General features: G+C 53.6%; 3 protein-coding genes across 6 annotated transcripts in view; 1 reads left to right on the top strand and 2 right to left on the bottom strand.

Moving 5' to 3' along the window:
• Positions 1–10,069, bottom strand: part of GRID2IP (Grid2 interacting protein) — a gene marked incomplete at its 3' end in the record, with an annotated part of 34,930 nt that extends 24,861 nt beyond the window's left edge. Inside the window, exons 1-3 of the mRNA XM_082291895.1 lie at positions 10,001–10,069; positions 6,023–6,594; positions 3,139–3,293 (exon numbers count right to left, since the gene is read on the bottom strand). Coding sequence (XP_082148021.1) covers positions 3,139–3,293; positions 6,023–6,586 — 719 coding nt within the window. The 5' untranslated portion in view covers positions 6,587–6,594; positions 10,001–10,069. The remainder of the gene's footprint in view (positions 1–3,138; positions 3,294–6,022; positions 6,595–10,000) is intronic.
• Positions 10,070–11,077: 1,008 nt separating this feature from the next.
• On the top strand, positions 11,078–17,546 carry ZDHHC4 (zDHHC palmitoyltransferase 4). Of its 3 annotated transcripts, none has more exons than XM_082292021.1 (6): positions 11,078–11,536; positions 13,875–13,948; positions 15,085–15,263; positions 15,346–15,471; positions 16,237–16,481; positions 16,934–17,546. In XM_082292021.1, exons 1-6 carry the CDS (start codon positions 11,414–11,416, stop codon positions 17,213–17,215), a joined length of 1,029 nt encoding a protein of 342 aa, XP_082148147.1. In that variant the 5' UTR covers positions 11,078–11,413; the 3' UTR covers positions 17,216–17,546. The 3 variants fall into 3 exon arrangements, with proteins under 3 accessions (XP_082148147.1, XP_082148148.1, XP_082148149.1); XM_082292022.1 differs by lacking the exon at positions 15,346–15,471 and adding an exon at positions 15,322–15,345; XM_082292023.1 differs by having other exon boundaries at positions 16,957–17,201.
• A 179-nt stretch (positions 17,547–17,725) lies between these two features.
• Positions 17,726–26,706, bottom strand: E4F1 (E4F transcription factor 1). Of its 2 annotated transcripts, none has more exons than XM_082292020.1 (14): positions 26,490–26,706; positions 25,940–26,079; positions 25,716–25,812; positions 24,864–25,069; positions 24,534–24,654; positions 24,111–24,263; positions 23,464–23,630; positions 22,742–22,966; positions 22,343–22,448; positions 21,538–21,755; positions 20,496–20,694; positions 19,788–19,948; positions 18,978–19,040; positions 17,726–18,810 (listed from the first exon to the last, which is right to left on the bottom strand). In XM_082292020.1, the coding sequence occupies exons 1-14, from the start codon at positions 26,623–26,625 to the stop codon at positions 18,463–18,465; spliced, it is 2,340 nt and encodes a 779-aa protein (XP_082148146.1). In that variant the 5' UTR covers positions 26,626–26,706; the 3' UTR covers positions 17,726–18,462. The 2 variants fall into 2 exon arrangements, with proteins under 2 accessions (XP_082148146.1, XP_082148145.1); XM_082292019.1 differs by having other exon boundaries at positions 17,729–18,810; positions 22,742–22,969; positions 26,490–26,703.
• Between the last annotated feature and the right edge of the window lie 155 nt (positions 26,707–26,861).

Genomic DNA, 26,861 nt, shown 5'->3' with positions numbered 1-26,861 from the left:
GAGCGGAGCAGCTCCGAGGCAATACGGATGCTAAGAGTTAATTAACTTCCAGCACACCTTGGTTTTGCAGTGCCAGGGGCTGCCACATTCCAGAATTAACCTGGTTTAAACCCATTTTCCTCACTCCCAGGAAAGGTGCGTTCGTTACTCACCCGAGACAGCTCATCTTCCCCTCTGGCAGCCGGATTTCAGCATCCTTGGGCAGAACTACAACTGTGCACTTTGCCTACACACATCAGCCATATGGGCAGGGGATGGGAGCGGGGAGGACCCGGCACAGCACGTGCATTATCCCTGCTATCCACAACCAAGCAGATGAAAAAAAATGTCAGCAAATTAAAATCTGCAGGAGCTTAATTCTGGGCAAATGGGATGAAATCCATTCGAGATAAAAAGAAAGGGAAAAAAAAAAAACAATACTGGAAAAGCCCAGCTCGAGGACAGAGGAGACGTGTCTGCAGCCCCGGGTGGATCCGTGTGCTGAGTCGGGGGTCTTGGGTTACGCTGAGCCGCAGCACTTTGCAGGGAGCACGGTAAAGCCCGGGGGGAGCCCAGGGAGGGGACAGCAGGGGAGGGGACAGCAGAGGACAGCCGGCAGCAGCAACAGCACAAAAATAAATACAGCTGGTGCAGAGGGACGATCCAATCAGGGCAGCGTGAGGGTCAGTGGGAGACAGGAACGTAGCAGCGCCTGGCCCTGCGTGACAGGGGACCCACGGGCACACACAACCAGCCACCACCGTGTGCCTGTGCCAGGGCTCAGCCACCTGCCCGGGGCATGGAACAGAGGTGAGGACCTTTGTTGGTATCACCCCAGCATCACCCCAGCATCCATCCCAGTCCCCGGCCGATGGCACTGCCACCGCTGGAGGGAAGTGGCTCATCCCAGCCCTCCAAGGGCTCCTCTCCTCCAGGCTCTGCAGGAACAGGGGCATGGACGAGGTCACAAGGGTGTGCAGGACTCTCCCCATTTCAGGGGGAAACAGTCCCTGGAGAACTGGGTACAGCCTTGCAGGGCTGCCCAGGCTGCCCCCATGGGTACTCCCAAGGTCCCAAGTTGTCCCTGGGATGATCCCACAGGACAAGCCCCAGGACACTCACTCGGTCAGGTCTGATGGGCTCTTCAGCCCAAATTGCACACACATCACTGCCCGGGGTGGCTGCCTTGTGCCCCAGGACAGCATGATGGCCACACCAGCACCCCCACACTGCACCCCCCACCCCCGGAGCCGGAATCTGGGCACCCCCTGCATGAACCCCCCCACAGCCCTTCCCAGCCCCGGGTGCTGCCTCAGGGCACAGATCCCAAACCCCTCCTCAGTCAGTGACAGATGTAACCAGCTGAAATCACTCCAGGAATTCACAGCACCCTAAATCCAGAGCTCCCGGGAGCTGCTCACCACCTTCAGTGAGAGTAAAAGCATGAACAGCTCTTGCTTGGCAGCAAAGGCACTGGAGAGAGCCCAGGCTGAGCAGCTGGGCACGCATGGCACTGCCCCCAGCACCCGCAGCTGGGAAACCTGGTCTCCAAGGCACCTTTTTTATTAATTTTCTTGTCTTCATTTCATTAAGATTAGACAGTAAATCTTTTCCCTGAGCTAAATATTTCATTTCCATTAAACCCAGATTAGCTGCCAGATCCACAGTGCCCCTTGCCCCAGCCCTGGCATTAACCTTTCACACGGGGGCAGGGGGCAATCAGGGGGTTTGACCCTGTTTTTGGGAGCCATAACATCGTGCTGCCCCTGGCATTACAGGCTGGGCACAGGGCGAGCTCCAGACGGCAGCACTGGGTCCAGCCACCCTCTCCTCACTGACACATGGACAGGGACATCCTGGGAGGAACCTGCTGTGCCCCCCACAGAGGGGCTTGGGTCTGGGAGAAGATTTGGACACGTATTCAAATCCCCTCTGTGGGGGGAAGTAATCCCGTATAATTCAGGGATGATGACAAAGAGGATATCCGAGGCACTTGAGGTATTTTCCTGGATCTTGCTGAGGAAAAGAATTTTCCTGAATTGTGAATGGTGGGGGCTTATTTTTTGATTTAGTTTGGGGGGATGGCTCAGTCCTGGCTCAGTGCCATCCATCCCTGTCCCCAGTCCCAGCTGTTGGGTCCTTCCAGGATGCTCAGTGGGGACAGGACAGGCTGGACATGGGCACTTGGACAAGGCAGGGACAGGACAGTCCCCTCTGCACTCTGGCCCTGCAGGGGTCTGTGCCTTTTGTCCCCAGGTGTGGGGTGCTCTGGGGGACCCACATGCAGTCACAGCACAGCAGGGGGACACTGCATGGCCAGGGTCCCCAACCCACTCCCCCACCCTCCCCATCACCGGGTCACGGCGGAGACCCCTCACAGGGACGTTGTTATGGAAACTGTAATATCTTACAATTCCTCTGATTAAAGCAGGAATTGGAAAGCCAGGCCCAGAGCGAGGCCAGATGGAGACCTGATTCCCTAATGGCCATCGTCTCAGCCTGGCTGTAATCCCACCACGTGTCCTTGTGCCAGCACCAGCTCCAGCCCCAGCTCCAGCCACGCTGCCCAAGAGCAACAGATCAACTGCACTGTCAGCACCCCCGGCACAGAAGGTTCCAGAGGTGCTGGGGACCTCGAGCCCCAGGGGAGCATTGCCAGAGCATCCTGGGATGTGTGACCACTCCCTGGCACCCCGGGCAGCCCATGGCCCCACCAGAGACCCCCTGGACCCCCCAATGTCAGAGCTGCCTGCAGCCCTGGCCAAGCCCTTGGCCACCCTCTTGCCCTGAGGAACTCAGATTATTTTCTGGCCAGGCTTTTGGAGAATCTCCAGTGGCTCTGCAGCTAATCCAAATCTCCCTTCCAAATCATGGCCAGGAATGGGAGCTGCATCCCCTGCTGCAGGCAGAGGCAGTGGGGTGCAGGTCCCCCACCCTCCCTGGGCAGAAGGGCACAGGAGTGCTCGGCTAAGATGCCACCAAGCTTGGCTCAGCTGTCCCTTGGAAAGCTGGCCGGCATCTTCCCTGCAGGATCCTCCCAACCCCTTCCCACAGGACCCTCCCAGCCTGCACTGCCCAGCCCTGCTCCCCCATCAGCAGCAGGCCCAGGGAAGCTGTGGTTTGGTGGCCCCAGGGCACCGTGGAGGTGGCCCCTTGTACCTGATGCTGTCGATCAGGTGCTGATGGGACTCCTGGGTGAGCACCATGCACAGGGTGTCAGCCAGGCACTCCACCCTCCTCTCGGCCGCGTACTGCTTCAGCACGGTGAACACCTTCTCCTTCAGCTTGGGCTGGTCCCCCAGGATGGCATCCACCTGCAGCAAGGGACGGGAGAGGGAAGGGGTGCTGAGCAGGAGAGTGAGGAACCATGGGCAGGGGCACTGCCACGTGGAAAATGTGTCTCACTCCCTGCTCAGCCAAAGGGAGGAGAGGGACACTTCAGACATCAGCCCATCACACAGCACCGCTCTGGTCTCACACATGGCCATGGAACTGCTGTTCCAAACATTCCACCAGCACAGTGGTGACCCCAAACCCCCAAACTCTGCTGGGTCACAGTGGCCCTGCAGGAGTGGCTCCGGCACAGCTGGGATGGGATCAGTCTGGACTCTGCCTGGCAGAGGACACTGCAATGGGCTTTTGGAGCTATTTAAGCTTTGCGCATCACTCCCTGATCCCTCTGGGCAGCTCTGTCCTGCCCTTAGCACTGGGAAGCTGCTGGGAGTGGGGAGACAGAACATGAAGGTGAGTGCCAGCCCTGGAAACAGCACTGACAGCTCCCAACCACTGTCCCATCTTCTCCACCTGGGACAGGCAGGATAATTAGCTAATTACCATCAAGCCAATTACCCTGCATGGGACCCTCCTTATTCACCTCCTGCCACAGTGGGGCGTTACCCCTTGTCCTGGGGCAGTGGGAGCTGGTTCCTCACCTGGAACTCTCGTGTGGGATGCAGGAACTCTCTGTGACCACCCATCCATACCTCTGTGTGTTGGGTTCTCCTGAAAGGTGATGTTTTTGTGCTGCCAGCAGGTTTAACTGCAGGAAGGGGAGAGGAGCCCGTCACCCTTCCCCAGGGCACTGGGGGTGTGTGCAGGGCTCTCTGTGCACCCCTGTGGCGGCAGCGCCAGGGAGCCTGCAGGAATCACCCGCCTGGGGAATGAGAAGAGCTTGTCCCACTTGGCAGCTCCCCAGGGAGGCCGACACCAGCACCAGGACCCCTGCAGAGCCCCCCGATGCTGCTGGCTCTGCGCAGGCACCACGGGGGCTCCTGGCAGTGGCAGTACTTCAAGGTTACCAAATCTGGGGCAGGCACAGCAGCAGCGTCCCCTGGGCTGGCTCATGAGCATGGTCCCCAGGTCCAGCACAGGACTGACAGACTCTGGTGTTCCTGGTGGGATGGATCCCAGAGGGCTGCTGTGAAATTTTTGCCTGGACTGGGATCGCAGGACTTGGCAGGTGGGAATTGCAGAATCACAAAATCATTTTGGTTGGAAGAGACCTCCCAGATCCTCCAGAGTCCAACTGTGCCCAATCCCCACCTTCTCAACCAGCCCAGAGCACTGAGTGCCATGTCCAGTCACTCCTTGTACACCTCCAGGGATGGGAACTCCACCACCATGGGGGTGCTGCCACCTCTCCTGCAGTCCCCAGCACGTCCCTGAGCACACAGGGGACAAGAGAAGATACTTCCCTGGAAATGAGACCATGAGCACCTCCTTTGCTTGCCGGTGATGCCCCCAGGATGCCAGGACACTGCACAGCCCAGCTCAGTGCGACTGATATGGACACCACCGTCAGCCAGGCAGGTGATTCACCCAGGGGCTCTACCAAACGCAGGAGGCTGGGAAAAGGTGACCCGTGGGCAGTGCAGGTGTGAAATACAAGCCACCAGCACCCTCCGACCTTCCAGCAGTGGGCGGGCAGGAGCACCTGGGTGCTCGAAGCACCGGCAGCACCACCTGAGCTGGGGTCCCAGGTAAACGAGGGGGTAAAACAGCCCGCTGGGTTTAGTATTTTCTGCATCATGTAGGAACTGAAGCCACTTCAAACATCTGTGCTGTGAATTCCTTCTGGAGAGGCATCTGCCAGCTGAGCTGTGCTCCAGCAGCCAGGAGCACACGTGCTTTATTTTCCTGCTTCTGCCCAGGCTGGTCGGGGCTGTCCCGGGTGGCTTTGTTGGGCTGGGAAGGGAGGGGACAGAGGCGCTAATAGGGGTGCTCACAGCACCACAACAAACTTGCTCTCCTGTGATCATCCAGGAATCTTTTACTTGGCTTAATGTGACTTCACGAGATGGAGGCGGCATGAAAAAACCGCCCCTCCTCATTAATCTCCCGTAATCAGCAGGTATCTGTTTCCCACGCCCATGAATCCAAACCTCAGAGTGTATTTGTGAATCTTTAATGGAGAAGCTGACTGAGGGGATTCGCCTGATACCCACAAATCTCTTTACAGATGTCTTGTTCCTTTATTAACTTGGGATCAAAAAAAACCACAACCTACCAGCCTGGTTATTTTCATAACAGCATTTTAAAAGGCTACTTTGAAATGGAAATTAGAAAGATTGAAAAAAACAACTGTGATCAAATTTATAATTAGCACAAGGCGAAGTGTTTGGTAAAATACCCACGAGGAAGCTTTCAGGAGCACAATGAAGATGTAATCACATCGATGTTTTTCTCCTTTGCAACAAAATAAGAACTAAAATGTCTGCGGGGTGACAGGCTTAGACTTTGAAGGGACATCCAGGCACGCAGCAGAGCGGGATCTGCCCTGTGGGTTTCTCCACGCTCTTGCAGTGCAAGGGAATAAGAACTTGGGGTCATCCCCAGGGGATCTCCAAGCCCTGTGCAGCATCCGTTATCCCAGGTAATTACCAACCCTTCTCTCGGGTGTTCATGCCCCAAATCTGCACCCCAGCCCTATGGGGAGGAATTCCCCCATCCGCGTGCGCAGCCAAGGTGGATGTGGGAATCTCCAACCCGCTCGGCCCAGGGGATGCCCAGCGCCCCGGCCCCTCATCCCATACCCCGGCCTCACCTTCCTGCTGAATTCCTGCGCTTTCTGCTTCCTGTCCCGGCGCACGGTGTCGGCGCTGGGGCCGGGGTCCCTCGCGGTGTCCCCGCGCTGTGGCCGCAGCAGCGCCAGGCGCAGGGACCGCCCGCGGCACGACCCCACCAGCGCGGCCGCCGCCTCGGGCAGCACCACCGGCGTCCCGTCCACTTCCAGCACGTAATCCCCCGGCTCCAGCCCGCAGGCCGCGGCGGGCGACTCGGGGCTGACGCTGGCCACGCGCGGGGGGCTCTCGCTCGCCAGCTCGAAGCCGAAGCATCCCCGGGGCCCGGGGGGGATGCTGGCGTGCTGCAGCCGCGACACCACGCCGATGCTCGGGGGGACGTTGCCGCAGCGCCGGGCCAGCCCCAGCAGCGCCTCGCAGCCCAGGGAGGACACGGGCTGTCCCTCGATCTCCAGCACTTCGTCCCCCGGGCGCAGCCCCGCCAGCGCCGCGCTGCTGCCCTCCTGCACCCACAGGATGTAGCACGGCCCGGAGCCGCTTATCCGGAACCCGAAGGACTCGGGCCAGCCCTGGTTGGTTGCCGGCATGGCTGCGACTGGAAAAGAAGGAAGGAAAGAAAGTTGTGATGGCTTTTCCATCCTTAGGGGTCGTGCCTGTAGATGATGTGTGAGGCCCATTACAGTGTGTGCTGTGTCCCCCTCACCGCGGGAAGAAACGCCCCAAGATCCTGTATTTCCTCTAGATTTCCTTAAAATAACACCTTTTATTCTATCTTTGGCTGCTGGCAGTGCCACTGAGGAGGCCACGTTGGCTGGGAAGGTTGGGGCTACACGTGGCACCCAACAGTGACCTGGCACAGCCCTGATCTCACCTGTCTGTGGCACACACCTACCCCCGCTCCCCAGGAGGCGCATTTAGGCATCTTCTTGTATTTATTTGTCTATCAAAATGATTATTTCATTTCTCTGATATGTCACATTAATGAATAGATCATCCAAGGACTTAAACCAGCTTGATTTTAACCAGCTTGTCTCAACACTCAATATTTTAGCTGTTTGCAACTACAAAATTACTGTAAATTCATTAGAATTTGCCAAATCCTCTCAGCTCTCCCAGGATCATTTCTTTGTGCCCTCTCAGTCCCGTATATGGGCTGTCCTGATGGCAGCATCCCAAAATGGCAGGATTTTCAGCAGGACTTGTTTGTGGTTCACGTGAAGGGTTTGGACTGGCTCATGGATGTTCAAGGAGACACTGGGCACATCAGCCCTGAACATCTGCAGGAGTCGTCTTTGCCCAAGGTAAACCCGACCAGCTGATGTGCACAGTGCACTCAGATGCCCTTTCCATGCTGTGCTGTTCAGATGACCCCGCTGTGGTCACTTCCAACCCTCCCATTCTGTGATTCTGTGATGTGTAAGTGCCTGCACTGTCCACTGACACGCACTAACTCGTGTGGTTTTCCTCTGCGTTTGGTCTCAGCTGTCAGTGAAGATGCTTTTTACCCCCATGTTTATTCCCTCTGTGTCACTGAACACACATTAAGCACTTACAAAAATGAAACTCAGACGATTTTACCTGGGCAAATTATCTTACAGAGACTACAAGGACTCAGAGGGGAAGAGCTGAGGGTGAAGCATGGGACAAGCCTGGCAGCAGCGGGATGAAACCCATCTGCGACCAAACCCCATCCCCGGGGCTGCTGAGCACAAGTTCTGACAGTTTCAGCAAGAGCCCAGTAAACACTGGAATGGTCCCAGTGCTGCTGCTCTGGGCTGTGCTCCAGGGGAAACCCCGGCAGATCAGCGGGGAGCTGCACCCCCTTCCACCTCCACCCCTCGGCTCGAGCACTTACAGAAGTCCGCAGCCATCCAGGCAAGCCGGAGGCTCTCACCGGCGGCAGGTTTGTCCCACCAAGGGCTCGAAGCTTTCTTGACTCTCCTCCATCACCCCCGGAAGCGCTTCCCATGTACCCGCAGGGCTCCTGGGAGCATCTTCCCGGCTCCCCCGTCCTCGCTGCAGCCCCGGGGTTGGGGGGACGGTCCGGGGGTGGATGAAAAGGCTGCCGTGGGACAGAGCGGGCAGCGGGTGGCTACCTCTTCCCGGCCTTCTTACGGGAGCCCTGCGCCCTTCCAGCTGCTCCAGCTCAGCACCAGACACGCACTCGGGTCTTTCTGGCTTTTTCGTTTCCTAATTAACTTTATTTCCATCGCACAAAGGAGCGCGGGCAGACTAATTGCCGTGCTCGTCCTGGCTGAGCCTGGTGCTGACCTGAGCCTGCAGATCTGGGGGGAATTAGGAGCTGGAAGGAGGGAAAACAGATTAGTGCCCGTGGAGGGAAATCCTTTACCCACAGGGCAAATCTGAAGCGACAGCGCCGTGCAGAGCAGCGGGGACAGCGCTGGGGGGGACCTGGGCGTGCCGGGACCTCGCTGGCCCCGCCGGCAAAGGTGAGTGGGACACCGAGATTTTGGGAGTGCAACCAACGCGTGGTTTTCTATAGGGATTTGGGGGTCGGGGACTTCGGGGCTCACCGGGAGAGCTGTCCCCAGCCAGGCTGCGCCGTGCGGGACAGCGGGGGGTCCTCGCAGGGAGGAGTAGCCGAGTGTTTGGCCACAGAGCCCCCCGCGCTGGCACCGACTGTCCCTTAAGCTGCTATTTCTGATTTTCTCCTCGGCTTCCTCGGCACTGAGGGATCCCAGGGCTTAGCACGCTAAGAGGTTTTAGGGAATTACGCGTCCTGCTGCGGCACCAGCAGGAGGGGCGTCTGCATCTCTTCATGGACCACGCGGTGATCCGGCCTCCCCTCGGCTCCGGCACGGGCCGTGCTGCCGGCAGCGATGGACGGGGTGGGAAACAACCACCCCGGGAGCCCTGGGACAGCTGGCAAGGGGTTGGGCACAGCCTGAGGAAGGAGAGCTGTGGGGATCTGCTCTGCACAGCCGGAGAGTGAGCACGACGTGGTGGAGGGTCTGCTGCAGGGGACTGCTGCAGGGGATTGAAACCCACTTCTTCCTCCTCCTCCTCCCGCTCTGCCTGTCCTCTCCAGCTCCTTTCTGGCAGGTTCTCCTGCACAAATCTCCTTCTGAGCAGCAATCCCCAAGCATCTGTCCTCCCGTGCTGACACCAACACAAACACCTCCTACAAACCTCATGCATCTCTGTCACTATTCCCTGCCCAAACAGTCAAAACTGCAATTAATCCCCTTTCTTTTGTTCAGTCAGTGAGGTAATTGCTTCGTTTTCCTCCATTTTTAAGTGATTTGAGCACTTTAAACACTGACAGCAAATTTTAATCCTTGCAATAACTGAGTTCTGGGATCCCAAGTGAATTGAGGTGGTTTCCACAAAGACCTTCCACCAGACTTTGACCAGATCAGACTTTTTGACTGATTTTCACAGCACTTGGACTGAATGAGCTTCATCCCTCTCAGTCTCAGCCTCTGTCCAGGTATTTGCTGGCTGGTTGTCCTTGAGCACAGCCTGTAAGGGCACCGAGAGTAGACGAACTCCTCGGCAGTGTCGCTGCTGGTCCCAGTGTGGTGGCACCCGCTGCAGCTCCTGTCCTGGCTGTGCCCAGGGACCGTGGCACACAGATCCTGCCTGGTCTCCCACAAATAAACCACCTCGTGCCCACCCCCAGCCCCTTCTGTGCTGCCAGACTTGCCAGGTGACATTCAGTGACCCAAGCCAAGCTATTTTTATACCTGCAGAAATTCTGCTGTCTCAGTAGGATGGGGGAAAGTGGCTTTTTCCGTCCATCCTCCATCAGGAGCCAAGTGTCTCGGGCTGCACTCCAGGACAGCTGTGCCCCAGGAATATTTTGGCTGCATTTCTCCCTCTCATATCCTGTTTGGAGCATTTGAGGCCCAAGTGGGTGCACTGGACTTACCAAGGGAAAAAAGAGACTTCCTGAAACTCAACCTCCTCTCCTGCTTCCCACCAAGACGATTCATCTCCTCTTGGTGCCAAAGCCCCTGGAGCACCCCTGGAACGCTTACCTGTGCTGTCCAACCTCCAGCCAGCGGCACAAGGAGACCCAGAGCTGGGAAAACCATCCCAGCAGTTTGGGAGCCTTTGGATCGGTGACGCGGCGGCCGCGACCGGACGAGTTTCTCTGGCAAATTCCAGGCAGGCACCGTAACCCAATCGGCCCTCGGCGGGAGCGCCGGGCGGTTTCAGTTGTCAGACACCACGGAGGGACGGGCACAGCGCTGGATGCTGCGTGTTCCCACCTCATCCCGGCCCCAGGAGAGATTCATCAGCTGCGGGAGCGAACCCCCCTCACCTGGGACAGGGTGGGATGAGGAGGATCCGGGTTGCAAGGGAACATAGTGCTCAGAACTCTGAGAAGGCACAAGGGTTTTGCTTTAGCGACTCCGCCAAAAGCCACAAAACGGAGGGAATTTTTGGCGATTCCTAAGGAATGACACAGGATGGGCCAGGGCAGTCGGCGGCGATGCTCTGGGAAGACGGAAGCAGCACATCAGCCGCACAGGGCTCACACGGTAACGAGCTGCCCGGGCCTGCGAGAACGCGACAGCTCCGGGAGTTATAGACTGATTTCACTGATGTTTTTACGGCTTTATCTCTCCTCAGCCGCCGCGGCGCGGGGGCTGTGGTGGTGCCCCGGCTCCTGGCGGAGGTGAGCGCCGGTTCCCCGCCGGGTCTGGGGCTCGGCCGGGCCGCCCGGGGCCGCCGGGGCGCCGGAGGGCGCTGGAAGCGCCGGGAACGCCGGAGCGGCGGCGCTTCCGCAGGGCCGCGGCAGCTCCGGGCCCTGTCCCCCGGTGACCCCCGTGTCCCCCGGGGCTGGAGCGTGTCCAGGGAAGGGAACGGAGCTGGGAAGGGGCTGGAGCACCACGAGCGGCTGAGGGAGCTGGGAAAGGGGCTCAGCCTGGAGCAAAGGAGGCTCAGGGGGGACCTTGTGGCTCTGCACAAGTCCCTGACAGGAGGGGGCAGCCGGGGGGGTCGGGCTCTGCTCCCAAGGGATGGGAAAAGGGGAAATGGCCTCAGGCTGTGCCGGGGAGGGTCAGGATGGACATCAGGAGGGATTTCTCCATGGAAAGGGTGCTCAGGCCTTGGCAGGGGCTGCCCAGGGAGGTTTGGAGTCCCCATCCCTGGAGGTGTCCAAGGAATGTCTGGATGTGGCGCTCGGGCTCGGTGCTCTGGGCTGGTGACGAGGTGGGCATCGGGCACAGCTTGGACTCCATGGGCTTAGAGGTCTTTTCTAGCCTAAAGGATTCTGTGTTTCTGCCTTGGCCCTCACAGGTTTGAGGTCACTGTTTTATGTATTTCTGGGTGCTGCTGGAGGGGCCCGGGGGGCTCTGCCTGGGCTCAGGGAATCCCAGGCCCTGCTGCAGGGACCTGGCACGCAGGGGTCTAACAGCTGCTTCTGTTACATTCCAGGGCTTGGGATGGATTTCCTGACACTCTTCCTGATTTACCTGTGCTTTGTGCTTGCTGTCACTGCCCTGCTGTGCCTCTGCTCAGGAAGGAAGGAGAGTTTCCTCACAAGGAGTGTCGACAGGGCAAGCCAGGTAAAGCACTGGGCTTCCAGGTAAAGAATGAACTTTCAGGGGAATGATCATCTCCCGTTCTGATAATCTGCCCTGCTCTGTTGTGCTAAAATTAGTGCAACTGCTATATTTGTTCTCCAAAAAAAAAAAGCCAGTGTGTGTGTTTACTACTAATCTAATGCATCCTTCTAATGTATGCTCTCAAGGAAGTGGGATAGGAAGTAGAAATACACTTCCTCTGAGGTGATTAAATCCTGCCCAAGCAGGTAATAAAAACCATTTGGGTCTCCCAGCTCCCATTCCTGCCTGTGCCTGTCTGGGGTGAGGATGGAGCTTCTCACGGTGCCAGAAGCACCTTGTCCAGTGACACCACAACACTTCAGCTTTGAGAAATTAAATAAGAATCAGGCCCCAGGAATTTGCAGTTTCGTGGTATTGGCTGCTGACATTGAGAGGAAAAAGGTGGGGGAGGTTTGAGGATTAAAATAGGGAGAGAATTATGAGTGGTGGCAGATATTTTAGGGGAAGCTCTTTAATGTGTGTACTAATGCTGCAGGCTCTTGTTTGCTAAGAAAGAGGGAGGAATGAAGAGCTTTAAAAGAGGATTAAAAATTGGCATTTTATTGTTAAAATGGGATATTGGAAAAGCACCAGTTCATTTTTCTGTCTGTTGGGCTGTGTCTGAATGAAAAGGGAAAAAAAGCTGTAATATTCCTGGAAGGTAAAGGATGAGAGAATTATCACTTAAATTGTAAATTATATTTAATACTGTTCACAGGAGTTCAGACAGACTTTTTTATTGCTGGTATTGTACTTCCTTTTGGTTTACAGACACACTGTGCAGAGAAATTGATTTTTTTCCCCCCATATCTTAATAGCTGCTGCTATGAAGTGTTTAAACAGCAGCAATTAAATTACTGCTGTGGTATGAAGCCACTGTCTGGAGGAATCTAATCAATACTTGTGCCTGGGAAATAAATACATGTGAATATAATCAATATTTTACCTGGGATATAAATACAGGCAATGCTAAGTGAAAGGTCACAGTACAAGATAAATATGAACCAATACAATACAAACCCCACAATATCAGAAAGGTCTGAAGCTCTTAGAGAGTGTCCAAAGGAGGGACACGAGGGTAGTGAAGGGCCTGGAGGGGCCATGGAGGAGCAGCTGAGGGTGCTTGGCATAAGCCTGCAGTGTGCTTAGGTTTTCTGCAGGTTCTTTTCTGCTGGGTTGTGTTTCCTCTTGCAGCACACTTGAAAAAAACACTTATCCCTCAAACCGCCGAGCTGAGATGTACCAGTTCACACAAAAATATTTAGCATCTTCTCAGCTCCACATATGCTTTTTGCCTCCTGGTCTTTCACATCTGAGGCAAGAAGCTCTCACTGCATATTTTCTTTCCATGCCAGCTAGAAATAGGCTCAGCTGCTCTAATTCCTGAGCCATGTTGCTATAGAGATCTGTCAGCTCAGAGCAGCCGAGTCAGACAATTCCACAGGCACATCTCTGGCTGAGGGATTCACTCAATGAACACAGGCAGGTTCCTTCTTCAGCATGTCAAGCTGTGCTGGAAAGGGCAATTAGACATGGAGCCATCGGGCTGGATCAGAGCTGTAGCTGGAGAAACTGGATTTTTTGGGGGTTGTTTGGCTTGTGGAATTTTTTCTCTCTTTTCTGGAGGCCACAGGCCTTATCTCCCCCCTTTGCTTATCTCCCCCCTTTGCTTATCTCCCCTTGATCTGTCAGATGGGCTGATGGAGCATATTGTAGCTGGGGAATTGCTCAGTTTTATCCCCTGCTTAACCCATCCCCACCCTACACCCACCCTAAGCTCCTTAGAACTTTCACACATTAACCCAGATATGTTTGCTTGGGCCTGGGGTGCTCCCAGGAATATGGAATCTCAGTCCCATGTGGAAAACCCCAGCAGCATTCCTGCCTCTCTTCTTTCTTAATGGAAAGGGTGGTCAGGCATTGGAACTGCCCAGGGAGGTTTAGAGTCCCCATCCTTGGAGGTGTCCAAGGAAGGACTGGACAAGGCACTCAGTGCTCTGGGCTGGGGACGAGGTGGGGAGTTGGCACACAGGTTGGAAATGAGAATCTTGGAGGGCTTGTCCAAGCTTAGTGATTCCAGGATTCTGTGATTCTCTGTGTTTTGGTTGGACTGGAGGATCTCAAAGGTCTCTTCCCCCTTGATTCTGTGGTGAGAAGCTCAGATGCCCCTGAAAAGGAGCCTCCTCCATGGTGCTGTGGCTGTGCAGATCCAGAACTGAGGGATGAGGGACTTGTATTAAATCTGAACTTGCCCCAAGGCAGCAGTGATGGTCAGGTAACAGAGCTTCATTTCCCTCAGGTGTTGTCACTGGTGATCCCCATCCAGCTCCAGAGGGTGACACACAGGACACTGCACAGGCTCTTCCACACAAGGTATTGCATTTTTATGCCTTTGACATTATTTTTTACTCCTATTTCTGGTTACTGTTGGGATCTCCTGCCACCATGAGAGCTCTCAGTATTACCCTTGGATATTCTCTCTCTATTTGAGATGCCTGTCAGGGATTACAGATTCCCTTTGATGTTTGCCACGCTGTTGTCTCTCCCTTCCTTGGTCATTGTTTAGAAGGTGGAACCCTGAAATGTTTGAACATATTGAGAAATAAAGATAATGTGGCTCAGTAACAGATGTTGGTCGCACTGGTGGGATCCTGCATCCCCACAGGAATTACCACAGTCTCTCTGGCAGCTGCAGATGGAGTCAGACAGACTCTCAGTCTCCATCCTCTTTCTCAAATCCCATTAGTCTCAGTCCAGCAGCCTGGATGTCCAGGTGGCTGAGGGGGAAGCCGCACAGCTGCCAGTGTGCAGTCTGCTGGATTCAGGTGGATTTTGTAGTGTCTGTAAACTCTGGTGCCTCAGGAATGATTTAAATACCTCTTCTCTGGGGACAGCAGCTCAGTGTGACAGTGACTTCAGGGCTGTGAATCTACAGCTGTGCTGTGAGTGCTGTGGTTGTTTTGTGCCTGTTCTGCTGATCCTGTGCTCTAACACAGCCTGAGACAGAGAGGTGACACTGTCACATGTGCTGGGGGCACTGGGACCCTCCACACGCTCTGGAACTGGTGTTCGCCACTGCCCACCTCCTGCCACACCTATTTTCTAACAGCTGGTTATATTATTGCAGAGTTTTTAAGATTATTTTGGGGGATTTTTTTGCTTTCAGAGTAGCAAATGTCTTCTGGCAGAATGTTTTGTGGCCTATTGCTGTGGCATATTTTGTCAGCAGCAAGTGATTATAAGACTTTGTACTGACAGGGAAAAAAAATCCAAAGGATATGTGAATAAAGCAGGGAATTTAGCTGACATATTTAAAGGAGTGTATGTGGGAAGAAGAGAAGGAGAAGCCAGTGGATGGAGAAAACACTATTAATATGCAATCCAAGCTGGCCTGAAAACCTAAAAGAGGTGTCTCCTTGCATTTGGAAAGTCTTTGATCACCTCTGAGTGTACTTGACCTGTTAATCAGGATGCTGAGTATTAAATAGATTGTCCCCTTTCCTTTCCAGGAGCTGTTTGTTTGTGGTCCTGCACGTAGCCCTGCAGGCTGCAGTGTTTGGGGAATACACCTGGGAAGTGTTTGTGTACTGCTGGGAGCTGCAGTTCCACATCCTCCTCCTCCTCCTGCCCTACCTGCTGCTGGCTGGGAATGTGGGCTGCTTCCTGCTCTGCTCTCGGGCCAATCCTGGTAAGATCATGCTCGTGCCCTTTGAAAACAGAAAAAATGCTACAAATCCCATTTTTAGTTGTTTTTCTTGTCTCTTTCACAGGTATAGTAACAAAATCCAATGCTGCATCACTGGTTAAGGTTTATGCCTATGATGGGGTGTTGTTTCAGAGAGGCCTCGTGTGTCCCACGTGCACCGTGGAGAAGCCAGCCAGGTCCAAGCACTGCAGTAAGGATCTGAAATTCCTTGATAAGCATGAAAATAACACTTTCCCAAAGGAATTCTCCTCCAGGAGCTGCAGTCCCAACTACAGCTGTTCTGTTACCAGCTCAGTGCTCACAGGGCTGTGTTTGTTTTCCTGGGGTCCCAGGTAACAGCTGCATTTGCCCATCTGTGGAGCTGGTTGGGTGCTGTTTCTTCTCACAGAAATTACCAGTTCTGAGGGATAATTTAGGGTCAAGAACAGCCAAGCTTGTGAGCAGCTGGAATTTAAAAGAGAAATTATTACCTGTCAAGACCTGGGTTCAGGATTTTGTGTTTCATAGAGTCACAGAGTTCTGGAATGGTTTGGGCTGGGAGGGATCTTTAAAGTCCATCTTGTTTCACCCCCTGCCAGGGGCAGGGACACCTTCCACTATCACAGGTTGCTCCAAGCCCTGTCCAGCCTGACCTGGAACACTGCCAGGGATGAGAAGTTCACCACCTCTTTTTATCATCTAAAATAAAGGTGGGAGCTACAATCTCTACCTTTCAGGTGCTTTGCCATGCAGTACTGTGAGAGAAACCAAGTCTTGGAGCTGCAGTTTTGGTGAATAAAAGAGATGGGATACATTGTTTTTCTTAAGATACACAACCAAAATTAATTTGTTTGCTTGAAAAGCTGCCAGCTAAACCCTGACTGTAACTCCCACATATTTTCATCTTAAAAACCACGTAAAGATCAAACTGCTTACTTAAAAATGAAGTGCCAACACACTCGTTTTGCCCCTCGAGGTGTCTGCAGGACGTGTGTGCATCGCTTTGACCACCACTGTGTGTGGGTCAACAACTGCATCGGCGCCTCCAACGCCGGCGTTTTCCTGCTGTACCTGCTCTCCCTGACGGCCACAGCCGGAGCTGTGGCTGCTGTCACGGCCGCATTCCTCATCCAGGTGCTGCTGCTCTCCAACATCATGCACGGCACCTACCTGGATGCCCAGGGACAGGAGCACGCCGTGGAGATTCCCTTCCTCATTCAGGTCAGTTCATGCTGTAACATGTTGTGTCTCACACTTTGCTGGCAGGAATGTTGTCCTGTTCCCCCAGCATGGGGACAGACTGCAGGGTTTTGGGGCAGACTGCAGGTTTTTAGCTGGTTTACACATGTAACTAGATTTAGAAAACTGCCACTGCAGAATAGTTTAAAACTGGGGGATTTTTCTCACAGTATTTCCCGTCCTTCATATTCCTGTCTCCAGGATCGGTCAGTCAGCAGATCTGATTTAGAGAGAAGGAATTTACATTCCAATCACCAGCTGATGTAGTTTAGGAAACAGCTGAGAGTCCCTGAGGTATCTTAGTGGAGATGTTAAACAGGACCCACCACCCTGGAATGTGGATACAGTTCCATGTGCACACGGATGTGCATTCCAGCTGTACTCATGGGATTCAACCCTCCCATTTTTTAACTTATTTTTCTCTTTCTCTGCAGCACCTTTTCTTGACTTTCCCTAGGATTGTCTTCATGCTGGGGTTTGTCATCCTGCTCACACTTGTCCTGGGTGGATATTGCTGCTTCAGTCTGTATTTGGCCCTCACCAACCAAACCACCAATGAATGGTGCAAATCCCGAAGATTGAGGGGTTCCCATCTCCCACAGCAGCCTCATGACAGACCCCTCATCTACAAAAACATTTATTCTAAAGGGATCTGGAGGAATTTAAGGGAAATCTTTAACCCTCCTACAGTGTTGGAAAGGAAGAAGAAAACATGAAGATATTATTGTTTCTCTGGGCATTTTTAAATGTTTTCTACAACTTTAGCTCAGCAGTGGCCTTGGCTGCCCCAGATTTTGGAACAAGATTACTGCAGAATTCATATATTGGTGCCTCAGCAGAGCATCATTTGAGCTCCCTCACTCAGCAAGACTCAAGGCCAGCTCAGCCCTGGCCCCTGGCTACAGGGATTTGGTCCATCTTCCCAAAGTGAATCTTTCTCACTGGGAAAGGCTAACACAGAGCTCCTGTGAATTTGAGGAAGCAGCATCTTGAGTCCCTTTCTTTGGGAAACAATTGACTCATTACTGTTAACAATGACTACAACAGGCTGTGTGTGTTTAGCTGAAATTATTTCTGGCAGGATCTTACCTGCAGAAACCATGTCCTACTGCAGCTTTGTGGCATTAACGCCAGGAAGGAAATTAAAAGTGTTCCTGTTCTCCTCTCCTTCCAGAAATTCTTCAGTTTGAGTACAATAGAAGAGAAATTGGAAAAAAATATCGTAGGAACTTTAAATTATTTTATTTTTAAAAATGTATTTATTTACATGCCGAATCTGTACAATATGCAATTAAAAATCATATATGGTTTAAAAAAACCAAATTCCTATACAATATGGCTTTCCAGCCCCCAGGCTGGCTCTCAGAGCAGCCTGGCTGGCATTGCAGGGTACAATAATGCATTCACAGACCAGTACATAAGGCTACTTGTCCAGGATATCAAAGAAAAGAGAAATACCGCAGTACCATGCCTTGGGAGGCCTGAAGGAGTGAGGTTAAAGGCATGAGAGTGGTTCAGTGGTGCTCAACACACACCACAACTCCTTAGGTTTGGTTTTCTCAACTTGTTTTAAATGCATATATTTAAATAATCTCTCATGAGACCCCACGTATTTGCTACACTTTCTGAATCCTTTTAAAAACCAGACCACTGCTGTCCCGTAGGCAGAGGGAACTGATTCCCAAAGGATCTTCCTTAATTCGAGGCTGCTGTACAGAATACTGAGTGCCACTTGTGACCTGTCAGTCTCCTCAGTGCCACCAGGCCAAGGGTTTAATTCCTGGTATTGGTTTTAGCCTGAGAACACCTCGGGCCTGTCCTATCCTGTTTTAGGCCTGCACTATCCCATTTTGGGCCTGTACCATCCCGTGAAGCCACTTCCCTCCAGAACATTCCCCCCCTTTGCTCTCTGACCAGCCCCAGTGCCTGGAGGAGCCAGGCAGTTCTGCAGCTGCGCCATCCCTCACACGATCACCGTCTGCACCTCCACCTCGCCCTCCTGCGCGGCGGCGATCACGAACTCCCCCGCGTGCTCCATGATCTCGATGTCCTCGGACGCCACCATGGTGACGGTGGCCTCCTGCGTGGCCAGGCCGCCGTCGGTGGCCAGCACGGCGCCGTCGCCGATGGCCGAGGCCAGGGTCATGGCCACCTGCTCGGTGAGGCTCTCGGGCGTGGCGATGGTGATGGTGTCGGCGGTGTCGGTGGCCGCAGCGCCCTCGGCCACGGTGACGTTCTGCACGATGATCTGGTGGCCGGAGTTGGCCTGGTTCACGATCTGCTGCACCACCTTCATGATGTGGCTGTCGACCTGCGAGGGGAGAGGGGTTGCACTGATGGTTGGTGCATTTACTGGGAGAATTAACAGCGATTATCACTGCAGAGATGCCTGACAACCACGGGGCAGTGACAGGAGCAGCTCTGCATTCCAGGCTGCTCCAGCTGTTCACCCCTTGTGTCACTGAAGGACTGCTTTACCTCATGTCTTGTTCCCTCTATTATTTCAGTAGCTTCGCTGGTCTCCATGTCTTCAGTAGAAGTCTGAAAAACAAAATAAGATAATTCCCTTTTTAGGTCATATAAAAAGATTTTTATCACCAAGATATAATTCACTAACATCTTACTGTTCCCCCACATGCAGTAGCTACTCCAAAGACAACTCCTTGACATTCCCTCCCAATCCCTTTATCAGGAACTACTTAAAATTAATGCACAATGTTCACAAATAACTGAAAGAGAATGTCCTCCCTCAGCAGGATTTGGCCAAGCAGCAGATTTTTCTCCTACTGGAGAGAAACTACCACAGCACTCAATTATTGAGCTGTGTTACCCCACTTGGATGAGAACTGTCTCTGTGTGATGGAGGGGATAAAGTGAAATACAGAATTCATTGCTTTTGGCAGCCTTTGTTAGAAACAACAGAGATTGTCTGGGACAAAGTAAGATAAATAGAAATGGGAGAAAATACTAGGGAAAGATGAAGCAAGGTTGTGAGGACCTAAAATGTGGTGTGGTCAAAAATTCTCAGGCTCAGCCTCCTGCTGAGCCACTGTCAGTCTTCCCTTCTCCTTTTCCTGCCCACACATGGCACTCTGGGAGGGTGGGGAAGCTCCAAGTGCTTTCCTTCCAAACAAGGCTAATCCTACTGACTCCTGGGGCCATGCAGGCAGCACAGAGCCTGTTTTACCTTCTCCCAAAAGGCTGGAGCAGGAACATGAACAACTGCAGCTTTTCCTGACCAAATCCTGTGCTAAATTCTCAATGAGCAGGCTGGCTGCCCTTTCTCACCTCGATGATGTATTCCTGAGTGTCTGCCACCACCGAGGAGAACTCCACCAGCACCGTGTGTGGATCTTCTGAAAGCACCGTGGCTGCTAAGTTGTCAGCAGACTGGCTTTCCTCAGACACTATCACTTCTTCCACCTCTTTCATAGCAAGGAGGCAGCCACCTGGATGGAATTCCAGAAAAACATCCTTTTTTGTGAGCATCTCCAATAGCAGCAGCACTAGCAAGGGGATGCCATGGACAAGTGACCAGTGTCACATGAGAGGCTCTTGGCCCACCAGGACAGGCCAAGGAACAGCCCAGAAGAGCCCATGTGACACCAGACAACTGAGCCTAGAGCAGAGCAGCTGCTTTTTTACGTCACCAATCTTCTGCTGATATATTTCAGTATCTCTCTCTTTTTTTTCCTCTCATAGGAAACTTTTTTTTTTCCTCCAGTAAATTTGTATTATTCCTTTGGAATAACACCATCAGCACTACCTGAAGTGGAAATCCCTGCTTAGGAGCTAAAGGAGCAGCAAATCCAGTGCAACTAATCCCACCAATCCAGATTTTTGGTGAGGACTTTACTCAAGACATTTTCCTCACAGAACATCCCCACTTCCACACAGGTCATTAGATCCACCCTCCCCACCATTCCCACCCAGCCCAAGGGCAGCCTGTCCAAACCCAAGCCCAGAGCAGCCTCTCCCCAGGGCAGCCCTGCTTACCTTTGGTTTTGAGGTGCCTGTTGAGGGTGCCATGCTCGGCAAAGCCGCGCCCGCACTTGTAGCACTTGAAGGGTTTCTCTCCGGTGTGGTGGCGGATGTGGCGCACCAGGGAGCCCTTCTCCCGGAACCCCCGGCTGCAGAACTGGCACACGTAGGGCTTGTCCTCCAGGTGGGTACGGAAATGCACCTGCTGGGCATTCTGCACACACAGGGAGGCAAGGGAAGGGCTCAGAAAGGACAGAGCAAACTCATGGATGCAGGGTTTAACTTCCAGGGTGGGACTCAATGTCTCTTAGAGGACACAAGGGTTTGATTTTCTTGGGTGGTGGTTTAGGAATGGTACTCCCCAAGTCAGTGCTTCCACTGGGACTCTCCAAACCATGAGCCACTCGCTTGCTCCCCCCGTCCCTCTCCCCCTCCCCTTGCAGTGGGCTGGAGAGGAGAACTGGAGGCACAAAAGGTGAAGATCATGGACTGAGATAAGAACAATTTACCAGAAACAGAAATAAGAAAACAAACAACAGTACTGATGACAGAGGACACAAGAAAGAGGTGAGCAATTCACCTGCCCTGATAATAAGACAGAAGGAACTCCTTTCCCCCACACCAGAATGTTCTGGCCATGCTCCCTCCTGGCTACTGCAAAAATTACCCCAGTCCTGGCCAGAACCAGGACACTATTATTACATATTTGTTCCACACATTAAGGAACAGTTAGTTCAGAAATGTGATGGTTTTACAAAGACTGTCTTTCTTTTGCCCACTAAACCAAAATGTCTTTCTGCAGCTTCAGATCACAGAATCACTGAACGGTTTAGGTTGGAAAGAACCTTAAGGAACATCTTGTTCCACCCCTTGCCATGGGCAGGGACGCCTTCCACTATCCCAGGTTGCTCCAAGCCCCATCCAACCTGACCTTGGACACTTCCAGGGATGGGACAGCCAGAGTTCTCTGGGCATCCCATAAGAGGCAGGTAAGCTGACACTTGCTCTTTGAGGAGCAAAGCCAGGCCAATGTGGAGGTTTTGTGAGGGGGGCCCACCTTTGTCTTGTAGCGCTTGCCGCACTTGGGGCAGGCGTAGGGCCGCTCGTCCGAGTGCACCCTGCGGTGCCCCTTCACGTGGGCAATGGTCTTGTAGAGCTTCCCGCACTCCCCGCAGCGGAACCGCCGCTCGTTGACGTGCACCTCCTGGTGCTTCTTCAGCAGGTAGCCCTTGGTGAACTCCTTGCCACACTCCTCACACTTGAAAGGTTTGTACTCTAGAGGGACAGAGAGAAAGCGTGTGGTTGATCCAGGGCAACCCGCAGTATCTGGTACAGGTGTAACTGAATTCTTACAAAAAATCAACCTGGAGAAGGAGAGGAATTGTATTGTCAACCACATGTGTGGGCTTTCACAGAACCCCAAAATAGCTGGGGTTGGAAGGGACCTTTGGAGCTCATCCAGTCCAACCCCTGCCCAGGCAGGGTCACCTGGAGCAGGTGACACAGGAACGTGTCCAGGTGGGTTTGGGATGTCTCCAGAGAGGGAGACTCCACACTCTCCCTGGGCAGCTGTTCCAGGGCCCTGCCACCGTCATGGAAAGAAGTTCTTCCTTATGTTGAGGTGGAACTTGCTGTGTTTTAGTTTCTGGCCATTGCTCCTTTTCCTGTCATTGAACAGAGTCTGGCACCATCCTCTGACAGCCCTGGGAGAGATTTGTATGGATTGATGGGATCCCCCTCAGCCTTCCCTTCTCCAGACTGACCAGGCCCAGCTCCCGCAGTCTCTCCTCATCAGAGGAGCTGTACATGGCTGAGGTCACTGAGCCACAGCTCATCAGACAACAGCCCCAGCAGTACTTTACCTGTGTGACTCTTGCTGTGTGTTTCCAGGGCAGCAGCTTCACTGAAGGCTTCATTACAGTGAGAGCAAACGTAACGTTTGTACCCGTTGGTTCTTTCTGCAGGTGTCTGTTGGAGAGAAAATGAGAATATCGCTTTTCTTTTGTACTGGTGTGTCCAGTTAGGATTGCTCCCCAAATTCCCAATTAAGCACTCCAGCTTTGACAGGAAAGAGATCTCTGTGATGGAAAGGGACAGCACGTGTGTGAAGTAACATTTCCCTTAAATCACACCTGCACAATCTAAAACCTGACACAAAGCCACAGGCACAGCAGAGACACGTGAGGACAACAGTGCTGCCCACAACCAAATACAGACAAGGAAGGTTAAAAAGTTAATCTGTTGATGGAATACAAACATACAGACTCTGCTTGTTCCAGTTCAACACACTGCTCCCCACACGGCTCCTCTTCTACTTCCACCCCTTTGTTTTCCAGCTCTTCTGGAGCAGCTGCCACAGGTTCATCTGGCTTCTGCACCTCCTCCACAGCCACTCTCTCGATGACAATTCCCGAATTCCTCATGGCCTGCCTCAGCAGGTTCTCACTGTTCACTTCCCCCTCACACGGCAGCTCCTCGGGATGTGACTGCTGAAGGAACAAAGAGGAAGTTTGGCACAGCAAATCCAGTTTTCTTACAGCAACACTGCTGCGAGGGTCACTCTCTCTGGGGTGTCCAATGCTGTGCCACAGGGTTGAAAGATCAACCAGGGAACCAGGCTGAGGAGGAAGATGAGGTGGATCTGTACTGACAATCCAAGGGATGACAAGCCTCTGCCCCTACCACAGTCTTACAGCAGGGAATGGTCAACAAAAACATCCCCTCATTTTATAGGATGTGGTGGCGAAGCCCCAGCCCCTGTAAGCTACACACAATGCTCAGCTCAGCAGCAGAAAGAGGTGAGCAATTCGACTTCCCTGGGGCCCAGGAAAGAGCAGAGCACCTGCCCACATGGAAAACAACCAAAAGAACCACTTCATTCCACACTCAGATTTACTGTCAGCACCCAAGACACTTTTGCTCATGAGGTGAAATGTTCTTTGCGTGAAACACATGAAGGGTGTTTGAGACAAACCACACTCACATCTGGCTCCAGGGGTTTTGCATCCACCACAGGAAGTTCCTGCATCTGGACATGGACTTCATGGAGCACGTTGCCTTTTGCATCTGTCACAAGGTGGATGACAGGGGAGGCTTCGATGGATTCGCTCGCTATTGAGGACACCGTGTCTGTGTTGGAGCTGCAGGATCCTGCAAGGGATGAACCACGTGTGGAAATGCACCCCTCAGCAACTCCCTGTGCCCTAAAAAAATCTGCCTTAGAGCATGAGGGGCCTGTTAAAGCCACCTTTGTACCAGATTCTCAAACATAATCTTGAGTTCACATCCGGCTTCAAGGTAATAGCTTTGCTCTATAAATTACTTTTTTCTGGTGTAAAAAATATAACCTCAATACCACAGAAATACTTTTTTATCATAAATGAGAATCCCAGAATGGTTTGGAATGGAAGGGATCTTACAGGTCATCCAGTTCCACCCCCTGCCGTGGGCAGGAACAACTTCCACTATCCCAGGGTGCTCCAAGCCCCGTCCAACCTGGCCTTGGGCACTGCCAGGGATGGGGCAGCCACAGCTTCTCTGGGCAACCTGTGCCAGAAGGAATTTATATTCCAACTGCTGTGAGTGTTTGGTTTTATCAGACACGAGGCAGGTCCTGACAGCATCACTGACCTGATGGCAGATCATCTTTGTTGACAACTATTTCTTTGGTCATGTTGAAGCGAATTTTTTCAGTGCAAGGTGTCAGAGATTTAAGGTGTCGAGTCAAAGCTCCTGATTCCCGGAAGCTTTTCCCACATTTCTTGCATTTGTAAGGTCTTTCATCTGGAAATGACAAGAATCAAAACAGCCATATTAAAGCCAGCAGTGCCAGGACCTGCTCTGTGTGACAGGCTGAAGAACATGTTCAGCTTTCTACAGCACACGTGCGCCTATCCAGAATCTTTCCCTGCCTCCCAGCACCCCAAATGCTGGGGAGCTCAATGGTCTCAGCTCAGCAAAACATGGAAAGCAGCAAGGAATTCCACTGCAAGGCAAATGGATAACCACAGACAGCTCCAGTAACAAGGAACTGTTATTTTGGAGAACTCTTACCAGTGTGCCGCCGATGGTGTCGGATCAGAGACCCCTTTGTCCTAAAGGAAGTTCCACAGAGTTTACACTCATAGTCCTTCCTGCTGCTGTGAGTGATCATGTGAGCTTTGAGGATGCTGGCCTAGAGAAAGAATTTCCTTTAAGAGACATGCTAAACAGTTTAAAGATTTTGGATTTCTGTAAAGAACAACAAGGCTCCTTGTGAAAGCAGAACTTCCCTCTGGGAAGTGTGGCAGGTAGTAAAGCACACTGTTCCCAAGTTTTGAGATCTCCTAGTTTACAGTCAGCCTAAATACCTCCCTAACCCACATCAGCAGAGGGGATACTCACAGTTTTAAATGTCTTCTGGCACAGCTCACACACGTATCGCCCTTCCTTGTTCACCTGCAGCTTCACCTTGATCAGCTCAGTGGAAATGTCCTGCTCCTGCTCCTCGGGGCTGCCCTGCTCCTCACTGACCTCCCCGTCCACGTGGCCATTCGGGTTCTCAAACACATGATCTCCTGCTACAATGACCTCCTTGATGTGCCCACTGCCTGGGAAAAGGTGGGGAGACAGTTGGGTTCTTTACAGGACAGAGCTTTACCCAACAAACCATCTACTGTTTCAGCATTTTGTGCAGACAGAAGGAGAAAAGGTATTTTAAACCTGCAACTCAAGTCTTTGCAACCTTCTCATTATGGCAGCATAAAATGGGCACTTCCGGAATAGAGTTTAACATCTAATTTGTATTAATTAGTTGTATTAATTAAGCTGAAAGAGGGTAGATTTAGAAGAGATATTATGAAAGGATTGTTCCCTGTGAGGGTGGGGAGGGCCTGGCACAGGGTGCCCAGAGAAGCTGGGGCTGCCCCTGGATCCCTGGAAGTGTCCAAGGCCAGGTTGGACAGGGCTTGGAGCAATCTGGGAATAGTGGAAGGTGTCCCTGCCCGTGGCAGGGGGTGGGACTGGTTGGGCTTTAAGGTCCCTCCCAACCCAAACCACTCCATGACTATTCCATGATCCTGATGTGGGGAGGATTGCAGGGCTGGCCCAGGGCTGCCTCCCAGAGCGCTGCAGGAACACCCAGCCCTAAATCCCAATGACACAGAGATGTCACGCACCCAACCACAACCCAAAGCCACCAGAAGAGGACAGGTACCAAACCCCCCAGGGGTGTCAAGGCAGCACCTCAGAGCTCACCTACGATGGCCGAGGCGTTGCTGATCTCCTCTGCTATGGAAGATGCTTCAACAACAATGTGAGCAACAGTTATGGACTCCTCGACCGCAGGAACCACCTGCTGGCACAGAGCACGTTCAGCAAGCAGGTTCTGCTTATCTAAACACACTGCTCCCTCCCCTCCAACCCAACAGACCGTTGCATCCTAATCATTTCCAGCCCCGGCTCGGAGAAGCCGCTGTCACCTTTTGTCCTTCTTGGCCGAGGAGCCCGGCGAGCGCGTCGGGAGGGCGCTGGCAGCCCTTCTGCAGCTTGTGCTGCACGAACTCCTCCAGGGAGCTGAACTCCGACTGGCAGCGCCCGCACTTGTGCACGTCATCCTCGTCTGCGGGGGAAAACTCCGTCAGCGGGGCCAGGGCACCACGGGATCCCAGGATGGGGTCAGGGTGGAAGGGACCACGGTGGAGAACGTATTCCCACCTCCCTGCTCCAGCAGGGCCACCCCAGAGCACACGGCACAGGATCGTGTCCAGGCGGGCTGGAGTAGCTCCAGCGAGGGAGACTCCACAGCCTCTGCCGGCAACGTGATACACCCAGCACCGCCGCTCTGCCCGGCCCGCTGAGCTGCCGGGGAGTGCTGGAGCGGAGCGGGGCGATCCCAGGCGAGGCACATGGAGACCCCGCCGCCTCCCGCCCCACTGACAGCACCGGCCCGGCCCCCTCACCCGCCGGGCCCCTCGGGCCGCGCCGCCCCCAGGCCTGGCAGTGCCGGCCGGGGCCCTGTGAGGGCGGTACCTTGCTCGCCGAAGGGCGGCGGAAGGCCGATGAGGGCAGCGGAGGGCGCGGGGGGCCCGGAGCCCGCGGCCGCCGCGCCCCGGCCCGGCCCGGCCGCTTCTGCCGTAAGCGCCGCCGGCCCCGCGCCCGTTGCCATCGCGGCCCCCGTGTCGCAACGCGCCGCAAGATGGCGGCTTTACGGCCGTGTCGTCATAACAACGGGACGGGGCTCGGCGAGGAACGCGCCCGCCGCGCGGGGGTTCCGGACGCCGGTGGGCGGTGTCGGAGCACGGTCCCTCGGCTCCCCCCGGTCACCCCTGAGCCCCGAGCCCCGGCAGAGCGGAGCATGAGCAGTTACCGACGAGTCACCACAGCACTGCCTAACGCGTTACC

Source organism: Coloeus monedula (genome assembly GCF_965178545.1).
Source record: "Coloeus monedula genome assembly, chromosome: 16".
NCBI classification, from domain to species: Eukaryota; Metazoa; Chordata; class Aves; order Passeriformes; family Corvidae; genus Coloeus; species Coloeus monedula.
The sequence above is the reverse complement of the archived record's forward strand: the minus strand, read 5'-3'. Positions and strand labels throughout refer to the sequence as shown.